Source organism: Triticum dicoccoides, chromosome 4A (assembly GCF_002162155.2).
Source record: "Triticum dicoccoides isolate Atlit2015 ecotype Zavitan chromosome 4A, WEW_v2.0, whole genome shotgun sequence".
Taxonomy (NCBI): Eukaryota; Viridiplantae; Streptophyta; class Magnoliopsida; order Poales; family Poaceae; genus Triticum; species Triticum dicoccoides.
The window spans coordinates 738,296,600-738,316,702 of NC_041386.1; the positions used below are offsets into that span (position 1 = coordinate 738,296,600).

The 20,103-nt window shown below is 43.5% G+C and overlaps 1 protein-coding gene, 1 long non-coding RNA gene and 1 pseudogene across 2 annotated transcripts; 1 reads left to right on the forward strand and 2 right to left on the reverse strand.

The window, feature by feature from the left end:
- Positions 1–5,400: 5,400 nt before the first annotated feature.
- LOC119289977 lies at positions 5,401–7,486 on the forward strand (annotated as a pseudogene).
- A 1,901-nt stretch (positions 7,487–9,387) lies between these two features.
- Positions 9,388–9,782, reverse strand: LOC119289978. Its single transcript, XR_005141670.1, has 2 exons — positions 9,711–9,782; positions 9,388–9,628 (listed from the first exon to the last, which is right to left on the reverse strand). It is a non-coding gene; the product is annotated as an uncharacterized LOC119289978 (long non-coding RNA).
- An 8,017-nt stretch (positions 9,783–17,799) lies between these two features.
- LOC119288287 (F-box protein At5g49610-like) lies at positions 17,800–19,575 on the reverse strand. The gene is made up of 2 exons (XM_037567923.1): positions 19,329–19,575; positions 17,800–19,222 (listed from the first exon to the last, which is right to left on the reverse strand). The coding sequence occupies exons 1-2, from the start codon at positions 19,452–19,454 to the stop codon at positions 18,077–18,079; spliced, it is 1,272 nt and encodes a 423-aa protein (XP_037423820.1). The 5' UTR covers positions 19,455–19,575; the 3' UTR covers positions 17,800–18,076.
- Between the last annotated feature and the right edge of the window lie 528 nt (positions 19,576–20,103).

A 20,103-nucleotide genomic window follows, 5' to 3' on the forward strand; every position in this document is an offset into this window, starting at 1 on the left:
GTTGTTTTTTGCTGTATTTAGAGTTTCTTTGTGAATATTTTTGCTTTAGGTACACAAATTTACAAACTTTGATCTGTTAGTGCCGGTAGTTTTCAAATTTGAATAGTTTAAATTTTAAATTATTTGAAATTTGTGTGAATCACTAGTTTGTGAATAACTTAACTTGGGAAAAAGATTTTTCAGTGATTCTTTTTTTTTATGTTTAATATTAGTGTGTTTTATCATTATATTCAATTTGGTAATGCTTAGGTTATTTAAAAAATGAAATGCCTTTGTAACATTTCAGTTTTCGTCGGAAACCCTGATACTTCGAAAAAGATTGTTCATTTTGTACACGAAGTGTATCCAGTTTTTATCGTAACCCTTTCTACTTTTTTGCACATGCTATTTGTATGAAATTATGATACCATGCCAACTTTCAACCTTTTCTGAGTTCATTTCAAATTCTTTTCAATTTCAGGGTCATTTAGCTGGAAAAAAATCAGTAAATGCATGAAAAAGAATTTGTTTGCACATAAAATTTCTTCGCGTTTCAAATGCCAAAACACATAATTAACTACCCTAACTATTACAGACATTCCCTCCTGGGTGTGAAACACAGAAGAAAGTGATCATAGTGAAGCCGATCACATCCCAGATATTTGGGTGCGAAACTTTTTCTTCTCGTGTGTCCCTTTGCGCCGTAGCCAGGGAAAATTTTCATCATTTAACTGGATGCTCGGGTCAATATTCACTGTGGATGGAGCAATTTCATCAAACTTTTCATAATCTTCTGACATGTCTGTCTTGTCATCCACTCCCACGATGTTTCTTTTCCCTGAAAGAACTATGTGGCGCTTTGGCTCGTCGTATGATCCATTCGCTTCCTTATCTTTTCTTTTTCTCGGCCTGGTAGACATGTCTTTCACATAAAAAACCTGCGCCACATCATTGGCTAGGACGAATGGTTCGTCTGCATACGCAAGATTGTTGAGATCCACTGTTGTCATTCCGTACTGCGGGTCTTCCGTTACCCCGCCTCGTGTCATATTGACCCATTTGCACCGAAACAAAGGGACCTTCAAATCACCTGATCCATAGTTAAGTTCCCATATGTCTTCTATGTAACCATAATATGTTTCCTTTCCCGTGTTGGTTGTTGCATCAAAGCGGGCACCACTGTTTTGGTTGGTGCTCTTCTTATCTTGGGCGATCATGTAAAATGTATTCCCATTTATCTGGTACCCTTTGAAAGTCATTATATTCGAAGATGGTAACTGGGACAGCGAGTACAGGTCATTTTGAATATCTCCATCATTTAGGGCACGTTTCTGCAACCAACCGGCGAAAGTCCTCGTTTGTTCGCGTGTAATCCAGTCGTCAGACTTCTCCGGGTGTTTGGACTGTAGAAAATTCTTGTGTTCCTCCATATACGGAGCCACCAAGGCGGAATTCTGTAGAACTGTGTAGCGTGCTTTAGTGAGAGAATGTCCGTCCATACATATTATTTGATGCCCTCCTAGCGTGCCTTTTCTTTCCAGTCTGCCCTTATGCCGCGATTCAGGAACACCAATCGGCTTAAGGTCAGGAATAAAGTCAATACAAAACTCAATGACCTCCTCATTTTCATGGCCCTTCGAGATGCTTCCTTCTGGCCTAGCACGGTTATGAACATATTTCTTCAAGACTCCCATGAACCTTTGAAAGGGGAACATATTGTGTAGAAATACAGGACCCAAAACGTTAATCTCTTCGCAAAGGTGAACTAGGACGTGCGTCATGATGTTGAAGAAGGATGGTGGGAACACCAACTCGAAACTGACAAGATATTGCACCAAATCATTCTGTAACCTTGGTATAATTTCTGGAACGATTACCTTCTGAAAGATTGCATTGAGGAATGCACATAGCTTCACAATGGCCAATCGAACGTTTTCCGGTAGAAGCCCCCTCAATGCAACCGGAAGGAGTTGCGTCATAATCACGTGGCAGTAATGAGACTTTATGTTCTGGAACTTTTTCTCTGCCATATTTATTATTCCCTTTATATTCGACGAGAAGCCAGATGGTACCTTCATGCTGAGCAGACATTCGAAGAAGATTTCCTTCTCTTCTTTGGTAAGAGCGTAGCTGGCCTGACCCTGATGTATGTCGTCTTTTCCGTGCATACGTTGCTGGTCCTCCTGTGCCTCTGGTGTATCTTTTGTCTTCCCATACACGGCCAAAAAGCCAAGCAGGGTCACGCAAAGATTCTTCGTCACGTGCATCACGTCGATTGCGGAGCGGACCTCTAGGTCTTTCCAATATGGCAAGTCCCAAAATATAGATTTCTTCTTCCACATGGGTGTGCGTCCGTCAGCGTCCTTCGGAACAGGTTGTCCGCCAGGACCCTTTCCAAAGATTACCTTCAAATCCTTGACCATATCATGTACATCAGCACCAGTACGGTGGCGAGGCTTCGTCCGATGATCCGCCTCACCTTTGAAATGCTTGCCTTTCTTTCTTATGGGATGCCTGCTCGGAAGAAATCGATGATGTCACAGGTACACATTCTTCTTACAACTATTCAAATATATACTGTCGGTATCATCCAAACAGTGCGTGCATCCGCGGTATCCCTTGTTTGTCTGTCCTGAAAGGTTACTGAGAGCAGGCCAATCATTGATGGTCACAAACAACAACGCCTTTAGGTCAAATTCTTCCCCCATGTGCTCATCCCACGCACGTACACCTGTTCCATTCCACAGTTGTAAGAGTTCTTCAACTAATGGCCTTAGGTACACATCAATGTCGTTGCCGAGTTGCTTAGGGCCTTGGATGAGCACTGGCATCATAATGAACTTCCGCTTCATGCACAACCAAGGAGGAAGGTTATACAAACATAGAGTCACAGGCCACGTGCTATGGTTGCTGCTCTGCTCCCCAAAAGGATTAATGCCATCTGCGCTTAGACCAAACCATACGTTCCTTGGGTCACCTGCAAACTCCTCCCAGTACTTTCTCTCGATTTTTCTCCACTGCGAACCGTCAGCGGGTGCTCTCAACTTTCCGTCTTTCTTACGGTCTTCTGCGTGCCACCGCATCACCTTAGCATGCTCTTTGTTTTGGAACAAACGTTTCAACCGTGGTATTATAGGAGCATACCACATCACCTTGGCAGGAATCTTCTTCCTGGGGCGCTCACCCTCGACATCACCAGGGTCATCACGACTGATCTTATAACGCAATGCACCGCATACCGGGCAAGCATTCAAATCCTCGTACTCACCGCGGTAGAGGATGCAGTCATTAGGGCATGAATGTATCTTTTGCACCTCTAACCCTAGAGGGCAGACAGCCTTCTTTGCTTCATACGTACTCTCGGGCAATTCGTTGTCCTTTGGAAGCATATTCTTTATCATTACCAGCAACTTTCCAAATCCCTTGTCAGATACACCATTCTCTGCCTTCCATTGCAGCAATTCAAGTGTGGTGCCCAACTTTTTTTTGTCAGCTTCGCAATTCGGGTACAACAATTTCTTGTGATCCTCTAACATGCGCTGCAACTTTGTCCTCTCCAGATCACTTGCGTAGTTTCTCTTTGCATCGGCAATGGACCGACCTAGATCATCAGCGGGCTCATCTGATGCCTCTTCTTCAGCTTCTTTCTGCATTGCCGGCTCAGCTTCTTCCCAGACTCAAATAGGTGGACGTGAATGGTTCTTGACGTAGAGTAACTGTGACCATTCTTACAGCTAGCACATGGACAAGGCATAAAACCATCCGCCCGCTTGTTTGCCTCAGCGGCAAGCAGAAAAGTATGCACGCCATTAATGAACTCGGGAGAGCATCTGTCATCATACATCCATTGTCGGCTCATCTTCATTACACAACACCAAATAGACCAAATTAATACAAGTTCATACATAAAGTTCATACATAAAGTTCATATACAACACTTAATTAAATGCAACATACAAATAACTCTCTAGCTAAAGAACTTAAATGCAACAACAAATGCAATGAAGATCGCAATTAAGGTAAGAATTGATCCAACAGCATAATGATACCAAGCCACACTATCAATGGCATATTTTCTAATCTTTCTAATCTTCAACCTCATTTTCTCCATCTTGATCTTGTGATCATCGACGACATCGGCAACATGCAACTCCAATTCCATCTTCTCCCCCTCAATTCTTTTCAATTTTTCTTTCAAATACTCGTTTTCTCTTTCAACTAAATTTAACCTCTCGACAATAGGGTCGGTTGGAATTTCCGGTTCACATACCTCCTAGATAAAAATATCTATGTCAACTTGATGGGCATAATTTGTCATAAACACAAAATGCAACAACTAGTTTTAAAAGAGAATATACCACATCCGAATCATAACAAGGACGAGGGACGACGGGGACGGATATCAAAACCATGGCACTATGTATAACAAACAACGTACGGGTAAGATAATTATACGAGTAACTATATATCCAAATCACATAAACATCAATTTGGTAATGTAAAACATTCATGAACAAGAGCCTCACCAGAAGGTGGTGCCGGCGACGGGACGGTGCGGGCGATCGACGGTGGTTACGACGGAGATTTAGAAGGCACTAAGTAAACCACACCTACATATGCAAACTAAGTGTTATTTTTGTGCTCAAATTGCATATAAATCAAATACTAGCAAATATAATTATTCCTCCCAAATTAATCACTATACAAAGCATTGCAAGAGCTAATCTAGCAATGAGAGTTGAAAGGACAAAGTTGCTAACCTTTGTGATCATTTGAATGGATGGGGGCCTTCAAATCTTGACAAATTTTGGGCTCGAGGAGAGAGTGGGAAGAACAGAGGAAGTGAGGGGAAAGGGGAAGAACAGAGTGGCTCGGGGGGGATGAAGGGTTTATGTACGTCGCCTTTAGTACCGGTTCGTGCCACGAACCGGTACTAAAGGTGCTGGAGGGGCCCCAGACTGACAACACCCTGCCACCACCCTCTTTAGTACCGGTTCGTGCCACGAACCGATACAATAGGTTCGCCACGAACCGGTACTAATGAGAACGGCCGGCTAGCCGTTGGAACCGGCAATATTGGACACATTAGTGCCGGCTCAAAACCAAACCGGCACTAATGTGTCTCATATTAGGTCCTTTTTCTACTAGTGCCGGCGGGCAGCGGCTGATGGTGGCACTCCCGATCCCGAGCGATTGATTCGATTCCCCAATCAAAATCGAATCATCGCCGCCTCCCTCAAACCTTAGCTAGCTAGTTTCTGCCGCCGGCGACATCCACCATCTCAGCCCGCGGCAAGGAGGAGGAGATGGGGTGTTCCAGCCTGCAAGATGGGTGAGCACCGCCCTATGGCGATTGGCAGTTCTTTGATCGCCTCGAATGTGGAGGAGGAGGAGGAAGTGACCGAGGAGCCTGAGATTCCAATGTGGGACAACAATGACGACGGTGTGGTTGACCTCAAGACCAAGGCCGAGCTCCAGGAGCTTCACATTGCCTGCGTCAAAGGCTTCACCGAGTTGGATCCCAGGAAGAATCTTTGGGTCCATACCCGCTTCTGCAGCTTCAATATAGGGGGCTTCGACCTTGATAGAGAGTGTGAGTATTGCACTTACACCCATTCCATTCCAATCCTCTGGGTATTTCACTTGAGTTTCTTCCCTTGTTAGGAGACGATAAACTAGCCATAGTTTGTTGGCTCTAAAATGTGTCTCTTGCCCTTCATTTGCAGCTAAGTTTGGCCTTGGGCCGCCGCTTTATGACAATCTAGCTCCCAAGTTGGAGAGGTACATGGCGTCGTTAGCCATCAATGTCATTTCCGTCAAAGTAAGCAAATCCGACCTGGGTTATCCAATCAGTGTATATGGCATGCACTGTTCTTGCAAGGGATACGATTGACTACAGATGTGTCTATCTGTTCAGACGTGCAAGGGAAGATCCCCAGATCATCAACTCCAAGGTGTGCACTAGTCCATTCCCTATTTCCTTAGCTTTTACTTGCTCGTATATACTGATCAAATCCAAATATTTTTATCCTCTTCTAATAAATATGCTGTATATATACTATAAAAGGTGTGTGTGCTGATTATTTCACCATATGATATTATATGATTGCTGGTGCACTAGTGAGTAGGTACACTAGTCTGCTATCCTATCAAAAATTTCTTGACCAAATACAAACTAGAATGCAAACAGCCCCATTCTTCAATATAGTTTGCTAAAAATTTCTAGGTTTATGCCCTGTACCCTTCGGCATTTCTTGTATATGTACTTGTTTCCTTGTAAGAACAAGTCCTGCTCTGCCAGCATTATGTGTTGGTGTTTATTCAGAAACGTTTCTTGTCTTTCTTGCTTGCAATTACCACTATTCAGAAGCTTAATATCATATTGGATACACTTATGTTTGCAAAAAAGGTTTGTGAGTAACCATTTTGATTGAAAACATTGATAGCTTCATGATGTAGTTATTGCAGCTTACTGTTTATCTCATGATGTAGCTATCTTTCTCAGCTCTCATGGTGTATCTATCTCAGCTTGCTGTTCTTGCATGATGTCCAAGCTACATTTTGTCAATGTAGTACTTCCCTAGTATACACCACTCTTTCATCAAATTTGGTGCATTTTCATATATCTATTTGATTTCTCCATTTAGTTATTTTCGCTTGTTCAAAACTTGTTGCCTTTTAACTTCATGTGAGATTTAGTTGCGTATTTTCGACGCTGGTCTGATTAATTGCTTAACTTCATGTGAGTTTTTGTGACTAGTCAGATTTGTTTGGTTAGCATGTCCAACTACACAGCTTGCCCCACTTACTACATAGAGACATATTTGACGTTTCTTAAATTATTTTGCAGGATGATATGCTAACATTGATAGGTCCATGACGAGGATTAGTTCAGTTGGATAATATTTATTTTGAGTTGAATCTGAGGGTGAAGGGTGATGCCGGCGACGAAGATTTTAGCAAAGGTGTGGTAGTGCTCCATGTTGGTCCCTATCACCCTAAACCAATCACAAGGGTGCTGAGTAGTTGGCTGAGCAGAGTGGAGTTGGTGCTTGCAACTGTTGAAAGTCCAGTGGCAGCTAGCCTTGAAGTCAAAGTTTTGAAAGGAGCAGCACCTTTCAGTGGCAAAATATGTGCTGGGACTAGTGAAAACCCGAAGACTCAAATGATTGTGTATGATAGAAGAGATACGAAGAGCGGCCCCTCTGTTGTGTTAACTCGCAACCTCGTAGCTGTCCCTGACCCGGATGATGATGAAGGAGATGAAATTGGTGTCTATGTTCGCTTCCTTGATGATGACGACGAGGTCGATGATGAGGATGCAGGCACCTTGGTCAAGCTAGCATACCCTGCTGAAGAGCAAGTTTGCTGTCACGGCGCCTGGGAGCTGCAAGTGATGGTTTCATGGACTGCCATCCTGTGCAAACCAATGGCAAAACATGTCTTAACAAGAGGGACTAGTATGCCCAGAGCTTATACTTGCCCTAAGTACGCACCTCTGTTCTGATTGGTCGTGCTCTAGAATTTCTGTTCCTGTCCATAGTACATGTAAGAAGAATTGTGTCTGTGCTGCTGGTTTACCCATGGATGGTAATGGTTCCGGGAGAGCCGAGATCGCCCTCGTCGCCTTGCCTATAACCTAGTGATGGCATCGGTCGGCGACTCGCACTGTCTCTTTTTTTCAAGCACAAGTACCGGCCACCCGATGGACATCTTGCACACAGCGACCGGGTAATGGGCTCTACGGTAAAATAGACCCAGTAGCATCGAGTTCACAGAGAAAAGGTGGCAGTTATAAGTCATTAGGCCCAGTTTATAACACCAGAGGCCCAAAAAATGTCACCAGAGAAGCAGGCCAGCAAAGGTGAGCGCTCGTTGGTAGCGATCAAACCGAGCGAATGTGTGATTTAGGGCAAATCGGGCGGCCAGTAAACGCCCTAGTGATGATTTGATGGCTACAAATGCTAATGGCCTGGGAGGGCAGGAAAACTGCACAGTTATAATGTACCTAAATGTCTTTCTATTTTAGTCTCGTCCCCAAAATTTTCTAAAGTCTTTTTAGAGATTCCAATATGGACTATACACGGAGCATTAATTTCTAAAGATTTGAATATTAATGAGGTGAACTATTGATGTGTTATTTCATTTTCCTCGCAAAAAAATATATGCCCAACATTAATTATGAAGATTCGGTATAAATCTTCTGCTTAATAATCAAGTATTTCATAATGTTCATTTACATGGGGATTTACTACTTAAAATAAGACTGTGTCGGTGGTCTTGATCATTTTGTCACTCCTTCTCGCTTGAAATTATCATGAAGGGAATGGAGCAATAGTAAGGAATAAGTAAGTATCTTATTTTTTATTTTTTGAAATCGAGGCAAAAGATTTGCCTCATATTTTAATTAAGGGAGAATAGAGCTTGAAATACACCTCGTAACTGGAAAAAAAGAGTGTTACTCTCCCGGTATGATGTTGCCGAATTTCTTCGCCCCGGCGGTTACCCAAAGGATGGCTTCACTCTTGATGTCGTTGAGCAAAACCGTTGGAGGCATACTCTTTTCTCGAAAGACCCGGGTGTTCCGTTTGTTCCAAATGGTCCATCCCAATAGCATGGTGAGGGAGGCCATGGCTTTTCCGGTTGGGGGTGCTCTGGGTTGATCCATTTACCCATCATTCCTTTAAAGAGTCCTCGAGGTGCCCGGTAGATGTGTCAAGATCTTCTAAATGTACCCACTCATTGACCAAATTCCATAGGCGAAGGGTGAATCAACATTTGACAAAAAGGTGTAGCCCAGATTCTTGTTCTCTTTTGCATAGGGGGCATAGTAATTGGTCTATACAATTAGATATGATAATAAATCCAAAATTCCAGGTCAATTTGATTTTCTATGTGTTATGCAAGCGAATCAATAAGTAGAAAATGCAGGCTCCTCTGCCCCAGCGACTCCATTTTAGAGTGCTCCACATCAGACTACCCCCAAAGCCCCAACAAGGAACAAGCATCAGGAACCCTAGTTAGCTAGAGACAGATCAAAATCGAACACTTACAGATATTAGCGTCGAGCAACCTCCACCACAGCTGCCGGCACAACCATTCCCTCGCCTCCCCGTCATCTTTCTTTCACGCCTCCTCTGCTCCCTGTGCATCCCAAATGCACATGTGCACACCGGATCGGATGGGCACCAAGACTCAGGTGTGATTTTGGTGGCTCCACTGCTCTAGTGAATCTCTCTCTCTCTCTCTCTCTCTCTCTCTCTCTCTCTCTCTCTCTCTCTCTCTCTCTCTCTCTCTCTCTCTCTAGCTTTAAAAAGGTTAATTTTTATTCTAATATTTTAGTCTAGGCTTTAATCCTAGGTTATCAAGGGTAAAACCACATTCACTAACTATCTAAGCAATGCTTGATTTATTGTAACACATTTATTCAAGGAGCACGAAGACCACTTGTCACCAAATACATTTTTTGGATACAAAGGAACAACTCAAGTTGAACCCATCACGCGCCACCCGCAATCCAGGCACACACATGAACCTTTATTGCAGTGACCATCATCGGCACCATTGTACTTGCACCACGTCTGACATGTCGAAGAGTCACGACAAGTGACCTTGCTGGTATACTCATGGCAAGTGCTTTGAACCACATCTGCACCAAAAAAGTTATTTTTCTTTTATTTAAATGAACACAAGTCCTATATGTAGAGAAGAGACTATTGTCTTCTTATTACCACAAGACACGAGGAACGCCAATATGAGGATGGATGCCACAACGTTGAAAACCTTACGAGCCATGGCTAATTCTTAATCTGGTTGGCGGTCTATCATTCATGTGTATTGTATTTATATGGAAGGTTTCTCACCTCCTTCCTCTCATAGTCATTTATGTCTTCCTATTTTAGTCCCGTCGCTGAGATTTTCCAATCTAGCATTAATTTCTGAAGATTTGAAAATTAATGAGGTGAACTATTGATGTGTTATTTGATTCCTCACAAAAAATGTCTGCCTAGACATTAATTTATGAAGATTCGATTTTTTTTTGCTTAATACTAGTAAAGTAGTTCATAATGTTTATTTATATGGGGGATCTATTAATCATAATCAGGTCGTGTCGGTAGTCTGGATTATTTTGTCGCCCCTTCTCGCTTGAAATGAGTAGACCTGCCATCGAGAAAGGAATGGATTTAAAATAAGTATCACATGTTCAAAAATGGATTTAACTGGGTCTGGACAATTAGAGATGATAATAAATCAAAAATTCCCAAGTCAATTTGATTTGATATGTGTTATGCAAGGGAATCAATTCAAAGAATCAATTAGCAGTAAGTGGAAAGTTGAGAAACATATGTCCTTTTCCTACACTGAAACACACTGAGCATTGATGACTGGTTTCTATTGCATGGTTGATGACTTCCGAATTACCATTTGGTGAGTAGCGAATATACGGTACTAAATACAGCTGTTAAAAGAACAAGAGTGAAGTGCATCGTAGGTCCCTGAACTATTAGAGGGGTGTCAAGTAGGTCCTCAAACAATGAAAATCATCATCCAGGTCCTCAAACTGTAATAAGTGTATCATCCAGGTCCAAAATCTGTTCAACACTATAGCAGTCCGAGGACCTATATTTTGCCTAGCATGACACACTTTCTGTACTTCAAGGACCTAGATGACGATTTTCATAGTTTGAGGACCTACATGACACCCTTGAAATAGTTCAAGGACCTATTGTGCACTTAACTCAAAGAACAATATATGGTGTGAGTGAGTGGGAGATATTGTCCAGCAATTGTTGACAAATTTATAGTTGCATTGCTTTACATCAATGGATAAGTGATATAAGAATTAGAGTACAATGGAGATATGTGCAAGCTTATGGAGATAGGCACGACGAAGAAAATAGCCACCATGTTCTTTCACATAGAATAAATTATTCCTGACGTTTTGATTGAGACGATTTCCTAAACCTACAAATGAAACAAGGAGCCATGTGTGCTTACGTGAATCTCCACGTGGATCGGATGGCCACCAAAACTCGGGTGTGATTTAATAAATCCTTTTGTCTTGGGACTGTTTATTCAGCTGTCGACTAATTTTCACTTTAGTGCAAATCAATTTTTTGTCCAATGATGACGTTACACATGTCCAGTTCATGATTTGCCTTCATCTTGGTTCTTTATACGTTTTGGTCACTGTCGGAAAAAATTGCCCCGCCCACCCCCTCCTACTAGAATGTCCTAGGAGTTTACAAAGAAAACTGGCTGGACAAAAAGGAACAAACAATACTAGCGAGTTTGAAAATAGAGACCCACTAACCTGGAGAAGAATCCACAATGCATGCTGCTCTAGGTCACATATCTGGCAAATCAACACATCATGTTCACTACAACTTAGATAAAACGAACGCCACCAAAAAATATACGATAAAAAATAACACAAGTACTGCAAGTTTATTGTCTGAACATACATGCCTTAGATAGCAAGCATGACAGCCTGATCCTGAAAAACTGACACTAACTAAATTTAACTATGAGATATAGGCGATTAAGCCCTAAATCATCATGCAAATCGATTGGCATCAACACACGTCGCCAATGAGGGACGCCTTCAAGCGGTGCTCTATGTCATTCCTGCTACTTCACTGACATATCATCACCAAGTTCTACATCAACATGGTTTTCATTGACATGATCACCAACACACCGTCGCCGCCCCACCCACAAGATAGACACCTCCAGCATCCTCTGACAGTATAACTACAAGACGCAACCTCGAAGAAGACAATGACCGCGTCATGATGACAACATGGACTGCATCATCTACGACGACACAACGACATCGACACGGCATCACTTAAGTGACGACCCCTTCCGCAACCACACGGTCCTGGCAAAAAACATTGTGTGCGCAATGAGTTTCCTCCGGACCTCGCAAAATTGATGGACTCATTGCTGATGACATTATTTTGTAATGGGACTCACATTGCCAATTTGTTTTTGAGCATTTTTATTGTTGCTCGACTGGAAAGCAAAATATTGTGTGCATTATTGTTCCACATGCTGGACTGCAACTCCCACATCTTTTGGAGCCTCGATCTGGTGATCAAGGCACTGCCAAGAAAATCACAAGATATGCTGAATTAAAGTCTCAATAAAAAAACAGATGCCTGGTAAAACACATGTTAATTTACTCAGGACAGGGAAATGGCCAGTTATTGGTTATTCCATTTTGGCTTCTACTATCACAATTATTTGAGACACAGAAGGTGATATATACAGGTTAATGATTGATTACCCTCCAAACTCCTCCATATATGATCTCTATCAACTACATAGAAAGGGAGCTAAGCCACCAGCATAGAACTATTTCTGTCAACAATAGATAAACAACTTCTACCTCCATCATGGTTTATTGGTCTCCTTTGTATTTTGTGCTAAATTTTGACCATAAATTTGACTAATAAAATGTTAATGCATGTCATAAAAAAATGTTGTTGGACTCGTATTTGAATGTACTTCCCAATGACATTATTTTTGTTACATATAACTTATATTTTGTAAATTAAAATCATGGTCAAAATATAACACAGAATACGAGGGGGACTAGTAAACCAGGACGGAGGTAGTATTTCTCAAATCAAGGGAAGCAAGAACTATTTCTCTCAGCAATAGATAATTAAACAACTTCGGACATCATTTTATTTAGCCAATGAGCTGGTAATGCAAACCTACACGGCCCAGACAATATTCCAGCTTCCACTTTCTTAGAGTTTTGTCACCTTAGCCTTACCAAAAATTAGATGCTAACAATGACAAAAATACTTGAGGAAAATATGTGTGACCAGATTGTGAGCCTAAGCACAAGGGAAACAAAAACCATCAAAGATTGTGCTCAGAAAGTAGCAACAATCCTATGAACGAAGTGCAATCCTATGAGTAAGTTTCATCCGTCAATCCTCCTTTGTATGTACAACCATATCTTTACTTGGACAGGTAGCAGCTGATCTGATGGGTGTATCATATCTATATCTATTATCTAGTTATGCAGGTGGGGTGAACTCTCCACTTGTCTGCCGTGGTTTCTTTACTTCAACTTTATGAACAATGCACAAACCTACAACTTGCAATGAAGCTATCTGTGCCGGTACCAATGGCAGTGGTTACAGTGGAACTTCGTCAGGTGCAGCAAAGCAGTAGAGAAGAGGAAACACAAGGGAGCTTCCTGGTTTCATGTTGCATTTTCTCTCCATCTTGTCTTCTGTGGCGTCACACCAGTTTCGGCTAACTGTTGTGATCTGTGGACACTAGACTGCTCCCCAAATGTGGTCTTCTCACTGGGCTCTCCTGATTCCAGATCAACGAGATCTTCTTCTGCATTAATCTTGTTTGGTGTCTCTAAAACACGTTCTCCTTTTTTACGAAATCTGTGATCAATATTTTATGTCCGCCTTCAGGTCTTGAAGTCGTTGTGCATTTCAGTTTCATTCCTTTCGAACAAGTTCCTCACTACCTAGAGGACGAAGAGCGTAAAATTTTCTCACAACCTAGAGAATGTGTCACACCGGAAGGCGCCCATAGAAGCAGTAGTGCCTGTGCGTGTGACACATGTACCGGGAGGTCGATGCTCGGGGTTCCGGGCACCGTCATGGATGACGTTTTCCGTATCCCCTCGCTCGGATTATCTGTGGCTTTCACAAGATGGTAAGTGCGCACTAAAGATCCACGCATATTACGTGTGGCTTTGATCTTACCAGATGTGGGAGTAAATAGCATAAAACTACTAGTTTATAGGTTAGGGTTCCAAAAAACTACCAGATTCTATTTTCTCTCAAAAAACTACCCAACGTGTGGTCGGCTGTTTCAAAAAACCCAAATCACCGAGTGTTTAAATTGTAAACCGTTTTTTGACAGTTGTGGCCCACCTGTTAGGTCCATGTGGCATAAAAATTAACACCGTTAGGTTGACCGTTAGATTGACCATTCACAGGTTATGACGGGTGGGGCCCAAGTATTTATAAAAAGCAATTGAGTCCCTGTAATTTTCAAAAGAAAAGCGATCGGGTCCCTGTATTTTTTCTGAAAAAAGCGATCGGGTCCTTGTGAAGAAGAGAAAAAAGCAATCCGATCCTGGGCTAATCCCGCACGGCTTCTCCGGCAACCGGCCGCCATCCACTCCCCTCCATCCCCTCCGCTGCCGGTGACTGGAGGAGGCCGAGCTCCAGGACATGGGATGCACGGCCGGCGGCTCGTCATGGCGCAGCCAGTAGCGGGGCCTCGGCCGGCTCCCCATGGCGCGGCCTCAGGCGGCTCGCGGCCAGCAGCGGGGCCTCAGGTGGCTTCCCATGGCGCGGCCTCAGGCGGCTCGCGTCCAGCAGCACGCGGCGGCTCCCCATGGTGCGGCCAGCAGCACGCGGCGGCGGGGAGCAACAACAGGTGCCCGCGGTGAGTGCAACAGGTGGGGGTGGTGAGGAGCCGGGGACAGCAGCAGCTGGCGGCGCCCGAGCACGGCATGGTCAGCTGTGTGCGCGCTCTTCCTCTGGCACGAGCACGAGCACGGCACGACATGGTCAGCATGGCGAACTCCGGCAGGATACTTCCTTGGACATGGTTAGTCTGCAGGGGGAGGGGGAGGCGGGATGCTCGCCGGCAGCGGCGCTATGGCGACCGGCCGGCCGGCCCAGGGGGTGAGCGTACGCGTCGAGCACCCTCCATGGCTGCGTCGGGGGCAAGCAACGGGAGGAAGAAAGAGAGATAGAAGAAGAAGACGGGGTGAGTAGGAGAGATAACGGAGTTGACATTTTATGCCACGTCAACTCTGACGAGTGGGCCATCCTTGTCATAATCACGATCAATTTGAAAGCATTCGGTGATTTGGGTTTTTTGAAACAGCCGACCACGCGTTTGGTAGGTTTTTGAGAAAAAATAAAATCTTGTAGTTTTTTGAAACCCTAACCTAGTAGTTTTATGCTATTTACTCCAGATGTGGTGATGTAAGAATATGTGGACCCCTTAGTATGGCGAAAAAACACCTGCATTTTTTGGTGGGACCTGGTGGTGCCAGCGTCGAGTGCGTCTGTTAGGTTAATGTGTATGTGGGCCTTAAGCCAGGGTGTTTTGGGTAGGTTTACAAAGCCACAAAACCAGTAAATGAATGAACGAGAAAGAAACGAATAGACAACTCTGAATTCTCCTCTCTCTCGTGTGTCTCCCTGGTCCCTGCTCTTTTCTCTCGTCCCCAAGTCAGGCAGCGACACAACACAGATCTCACGCCGGCCATCATAATACACCGGCAAGGAGATAGTTACAGACTGTTGAAGAAAATAGTGCATCTCTTACTACAAAGAAGATGTATATACTCGTATTTCGCTTGTCTTCACCATACCATTTTCGAGTCAATGGCAGCTCCAAACTTTACTAGTTGTGCAAGATAAACTAGGTTCAGTGAAACATTTGCCAAATCTGTAGGCTCAGCGCACCATACAAGAAACTAACTTAAGCATCGAATATTCTAACAGATACTCCCTCCGTCCTATAACTAGTGCCAAAAAATATCTTACATTATGGGACGAAGGGAGTATTTGATAACTGAAAGACCGACTTTCAGGTGCTAGTTTGAAACTTTACGAACTGATACTAAATACTTCAGCAATCGATCACAATGCCTAATGTGGACGACAATATTTAGTAAACCATTTCTAACGTACAAACCATATATATATATCCCAGGATTCTGCGTGATCCAGCCTGGAAATTTATAATATTGTGCCTTGTTGGAATATACTGTATCCTTAATCATGCCTGTTGCCATGAGTATTTCTTTTCTTGTGACGGTCACTGGATTCTGCATGATGCATGTGCCCTCCAAAGTCCAAACTACCCCTTTTTCTTCTTTATACTTTTCGTTCTCTTTGGCTGTATTGTTGTTCTATTCATGCAAGCTTGCAATAATTTAGTACTGATATTATTAGCTACTGAAGAGTGGAGACCAGTAGGGGTTAACTTGTCAGGGAACTCAGAAATTATTTTGCTTGACTAAATTGCTTTCTACAAACAGTACATGCACGGTTCTGAAATTAATCGATCGGATTCAGGCAAGTAGGCTTATGAAGATTGCCAAGCAGGGGACAAAGACATGTCGGATGAAAAACCCTGTTTGACAGGCCAATACAAGTAAGCGCGCTATTATAGTTCTAAAACGAAATAAAATTTGAACCTACCACATGTGTGACCGCTTTGTGTATGAACACAAAGTAGTCAGTGACATGTGTTTTTCAAGTAACTTTTGACTCTTCAAAACTGAAGGCAAAACGTTTACTTGTCGCCATCTTCTGTACTGCACCTCTCATTTTTGGTTTCGCTGAGCACAACCACACATAGCCACTACTGGAATCTAGGAATTTGCAGTACCAGGAGTACTCAACGATGGCCCATATCCGCTCGGTAAAGCGTTTGCCGACTGTAACCAAAGGGTGCTTGGTGTACACCCAGCTCTCAAAGTAGGCTTTGCCGAGTCCTCGTCTATCTAGTCTTGGCCAAATAGGACATTATGGACACACTAGGGGTTGGGTGCATAGGTAGTAGCTAGTGACAAACATCAAACTTAAACAGTGCTTAGTCCTAGCTACAGACAGAATCATTCTCTTCTCTCCCCTAAACAAAATAAGGAAATAATTATGTCCATTAGATTTGAAGCTGCCTAATGACACTGACATCTCTTTAGTTTTTATGCTCTGTATATTCAGCATAGAAAGGGACCATCCGCATTACTGTTACAAACATCAATATCTGGCATAGATGGATAGCAACTCATCTTGAAGATCTATTTGCTTGACAAAATGGAAATAAAGAGCAGAAAATGTAAATACTTCTAAATATTGATAACTTCAGCTCACATTCACCCAACACGAACAGATAACAAGTGAGCACAATAATTAGCACTGCATGAAAACAAATATATTAGGTGACTAGGTAATTCATACAACTAAGCATTACCGATTGAATCACTTGTTGCATACAAAATCTATACCTGTTGACAAACATTGTTCAACACCACAAAACGGCTGCACCCAGAGAGCATATTCTAATTCTAAATGAAAGAAAATTTGATGGGGCATTCAAAAAAAATTCTAAAACAGAATAAAGTTTAAACCTATCACACGTGTGACTGCGTCGTGCATGAATATAAGCTCAATCTAGTGACATGCCTGTGTAGTGGGTCATGCAGCAAGACAGGCGGTCAAGTTACTTCTCAGGTTCAGCTGCAGGACGACACACGGGTAACAGTTTAAATTAGAATATAATTCAAAGTGCATTCAGTACACAGTTCGTAGCTGACAAGAAAATTATGTTATGTGAGCTACATCATTGTCAACAAAATCTGAAAAAGCTTCAAAAATAGGATTGGTTTGACAACAACCTAGCAGTTCAACAGTATGGTCAATGAAAAGTTCAATCCCCGCAAGAAAAAGATTCAAAAACAGGAAACTAATTAGAAGCACACTACTAGTGACAAACAGCAAACATAAAGAGTGCTTAGTTTTAGCTACAGGAAGAATCTTTGTCCTCTCCCCTGAACAAAATAAAGAGATAATTATGTTCACTATATCTGCTATATAAGCTGCATACTGTTTAATATATAGAAAAGCTCCATATTGGTTTCATAAACGACACCAACATCTCCTTACCCTTGGTATATGCGGCATAGAAGAGACCATTCGCAAAATTCTGTTACCGTTACAAAGACATGGCATCATCCATATTCAGCATAGATGCACAACAAGTCATATTTAAGATCTATTTGCTCGACACGACACAAATGGAAATAAAGAGGAAATGGAAATAATTCTAAACAGTGATAATGAAAGTTCACATTCAGCCGACGCGAACAGATAACAAGTGACCACATTAATCAGTACTACATAAAACACAAATATATTTGGGCGACCAAGTCATTCATACAACTAAGCAAGCATTACCCGCTGGATCTGTTGTCGCTTACAAAATGTCTACCGGTGACCAACATTGTTCAACGCCACAAAACGGCTGCAGCCAAACCAGTGCCACGGAACTAGAAGAGCGATTTTTTCAAAGGCGTTAGTGATCATCCGTGAGCCAAATCCGCAAAGCAAGGAATAAAAGGTAGAGCACCAAAGAAATCTGCAGAAGTGCACATGGGATGCACTCGCCCGCTGTCCATGTCGTACGACAGACTCACCAGCTTCCAGTCAGTAATGAAAATCACGTTGTATTCTGGATGAATTGCAAACATCTGATACTTACAGGACCCATCCTCTTGGCGACGATAATCCTCTTCTTGGTCGGATTCCGTTTCTTCAAAGAGTTTTGGAACGTCGACGGTATGCTTTAGGGTCCACTCTTCTTCAGTAGCATAATAATCCTTGAGCACCCACACGGAGAGCTGGTAATCATGAGGATCCATATACCAAGCATGAAGGAGTCCCTGAGAGCACCCCACCGAACCATAACCAGGCGTTGTTGCCCCTTGCATTCCATCCGGGCAAGTAATTTTCCGGCAAACCTCCCCCTCAAGGTCTAGTATAGTTATGAAAGTTCCATGGAAAAGCAAATGTAAGAAATGGATCATGCCATTCAGGAAGACACATTCGGCGCTAACGGCACCATGCCGTCTGTGTCCCCACCCCCTGCTGGGAGTCCATTGTCCGGTTTCCCATGAGTATATCGGCACAACGTCGATCGACTCCCAGAGGGGCGCAAACACGACGAAACGAGACGGAACGGACGGGTCGAAAACCAGGAAGGGATAACTCAGCTCGAAACTTTCGGGTTCTCCGTTGTCTTGGTCCAGCCATTCAATAGGAGGCAGCACGGTCCACTGTTGGGTCATCGGATTGCACACGATGAAATCGAATTTGTCCTTTTCCGATTCCAGTTTCCAGCATTTGCAGAGGAGAAGGCTGGTGGAGCATTGCTCGATATTGATCCTTTGGTATCTCGGGCGCAGGAAAGGGAGCGAAGCGTCGACCAGCGGACGTCCGCCGGACAGATTGCTGAAGCGGAGGCTGCCGGCCGGGCCGTATTGGAAGAATCCGGAGAGGGTCTGCGTCGCCCTCTTGACGATGCTGGGGTCGGAGCAGAGGACGCGCCACTGCTTGGAGACGCACTTGAATCGGCAGAGCGACCGGTAGGGCAGCCGCGCCAGGATCTCGACGAGGGGGCCCTCGGGGACGCTCACCACCTCCGACGCCGGCTGCGTCTGCCTCCTCTTCTACGAACGGGCCGAGGAAAGATTGATTAAGATCCCGATCGATTCATTGATTCGAAGACACGAGAAAGAAAGAAAGATTCATTGATTGGAAGATCCAGGAGCAGACCTGAGAAGCTACGACGGGGAACGGCGGCGCGGGACGGGAGTCGTCGCGGCGGCGGATCTCCGGCGGATCGCTCTGCTCCTTCCCCGTGCGGCCATGCTGGCTTGCTTCTCCTCCCCCTGGTGGCATCGCGCACCCCGTGGACTCCTGGATCAGTCCCGCGAGGCTCTCCAGGGAGAAGGTTCCGGAGCTCTAGCTAGGGTTGGGGCCAGAGCGGCGGCCGCGGCTGTGTTCCTCGAGGGGATGACCTTCACCATTCTTCCGGAATTCTGCCCAGATAATCCATATCTATATCTTCTAGTATATCAAATTATACCTAATAATATCTTTATCATTATCCTTATCTTTATCTTTATTTTTATCTTATATATATATATAATAATAAAGGGGCTATTACTTCTTACCATCATAATAGTACGTTCCAAAATTTTCTTTCGTCCCTTCCTCCCCTAAAAAAACAGAAAATTCTTTCGTCCGTCATGCTCGAACCATTTTTATCTTCGCTGGGCCTCGATCCTTCGTCCATCGCTGGCTTAACTGGGCCTGAGAAATTGCAACGCTTCGCTGGGCCTGATCCTTCGTAGGCCACTCACTTTACTGGGCCTACAAATTTAAAAAAGAATTGCTGCAGTGAGGTATTGATCCCTCATACCTCCCATTTTAGCTACAATCGACTTTTGTTCCGGGTCGCCTTATAACTGATAATATCGTTGCTGTATATGAATGTCTGCACTTCATGAAGGGCAACAAAGCAGACAAACATCGTCATTATGCACTT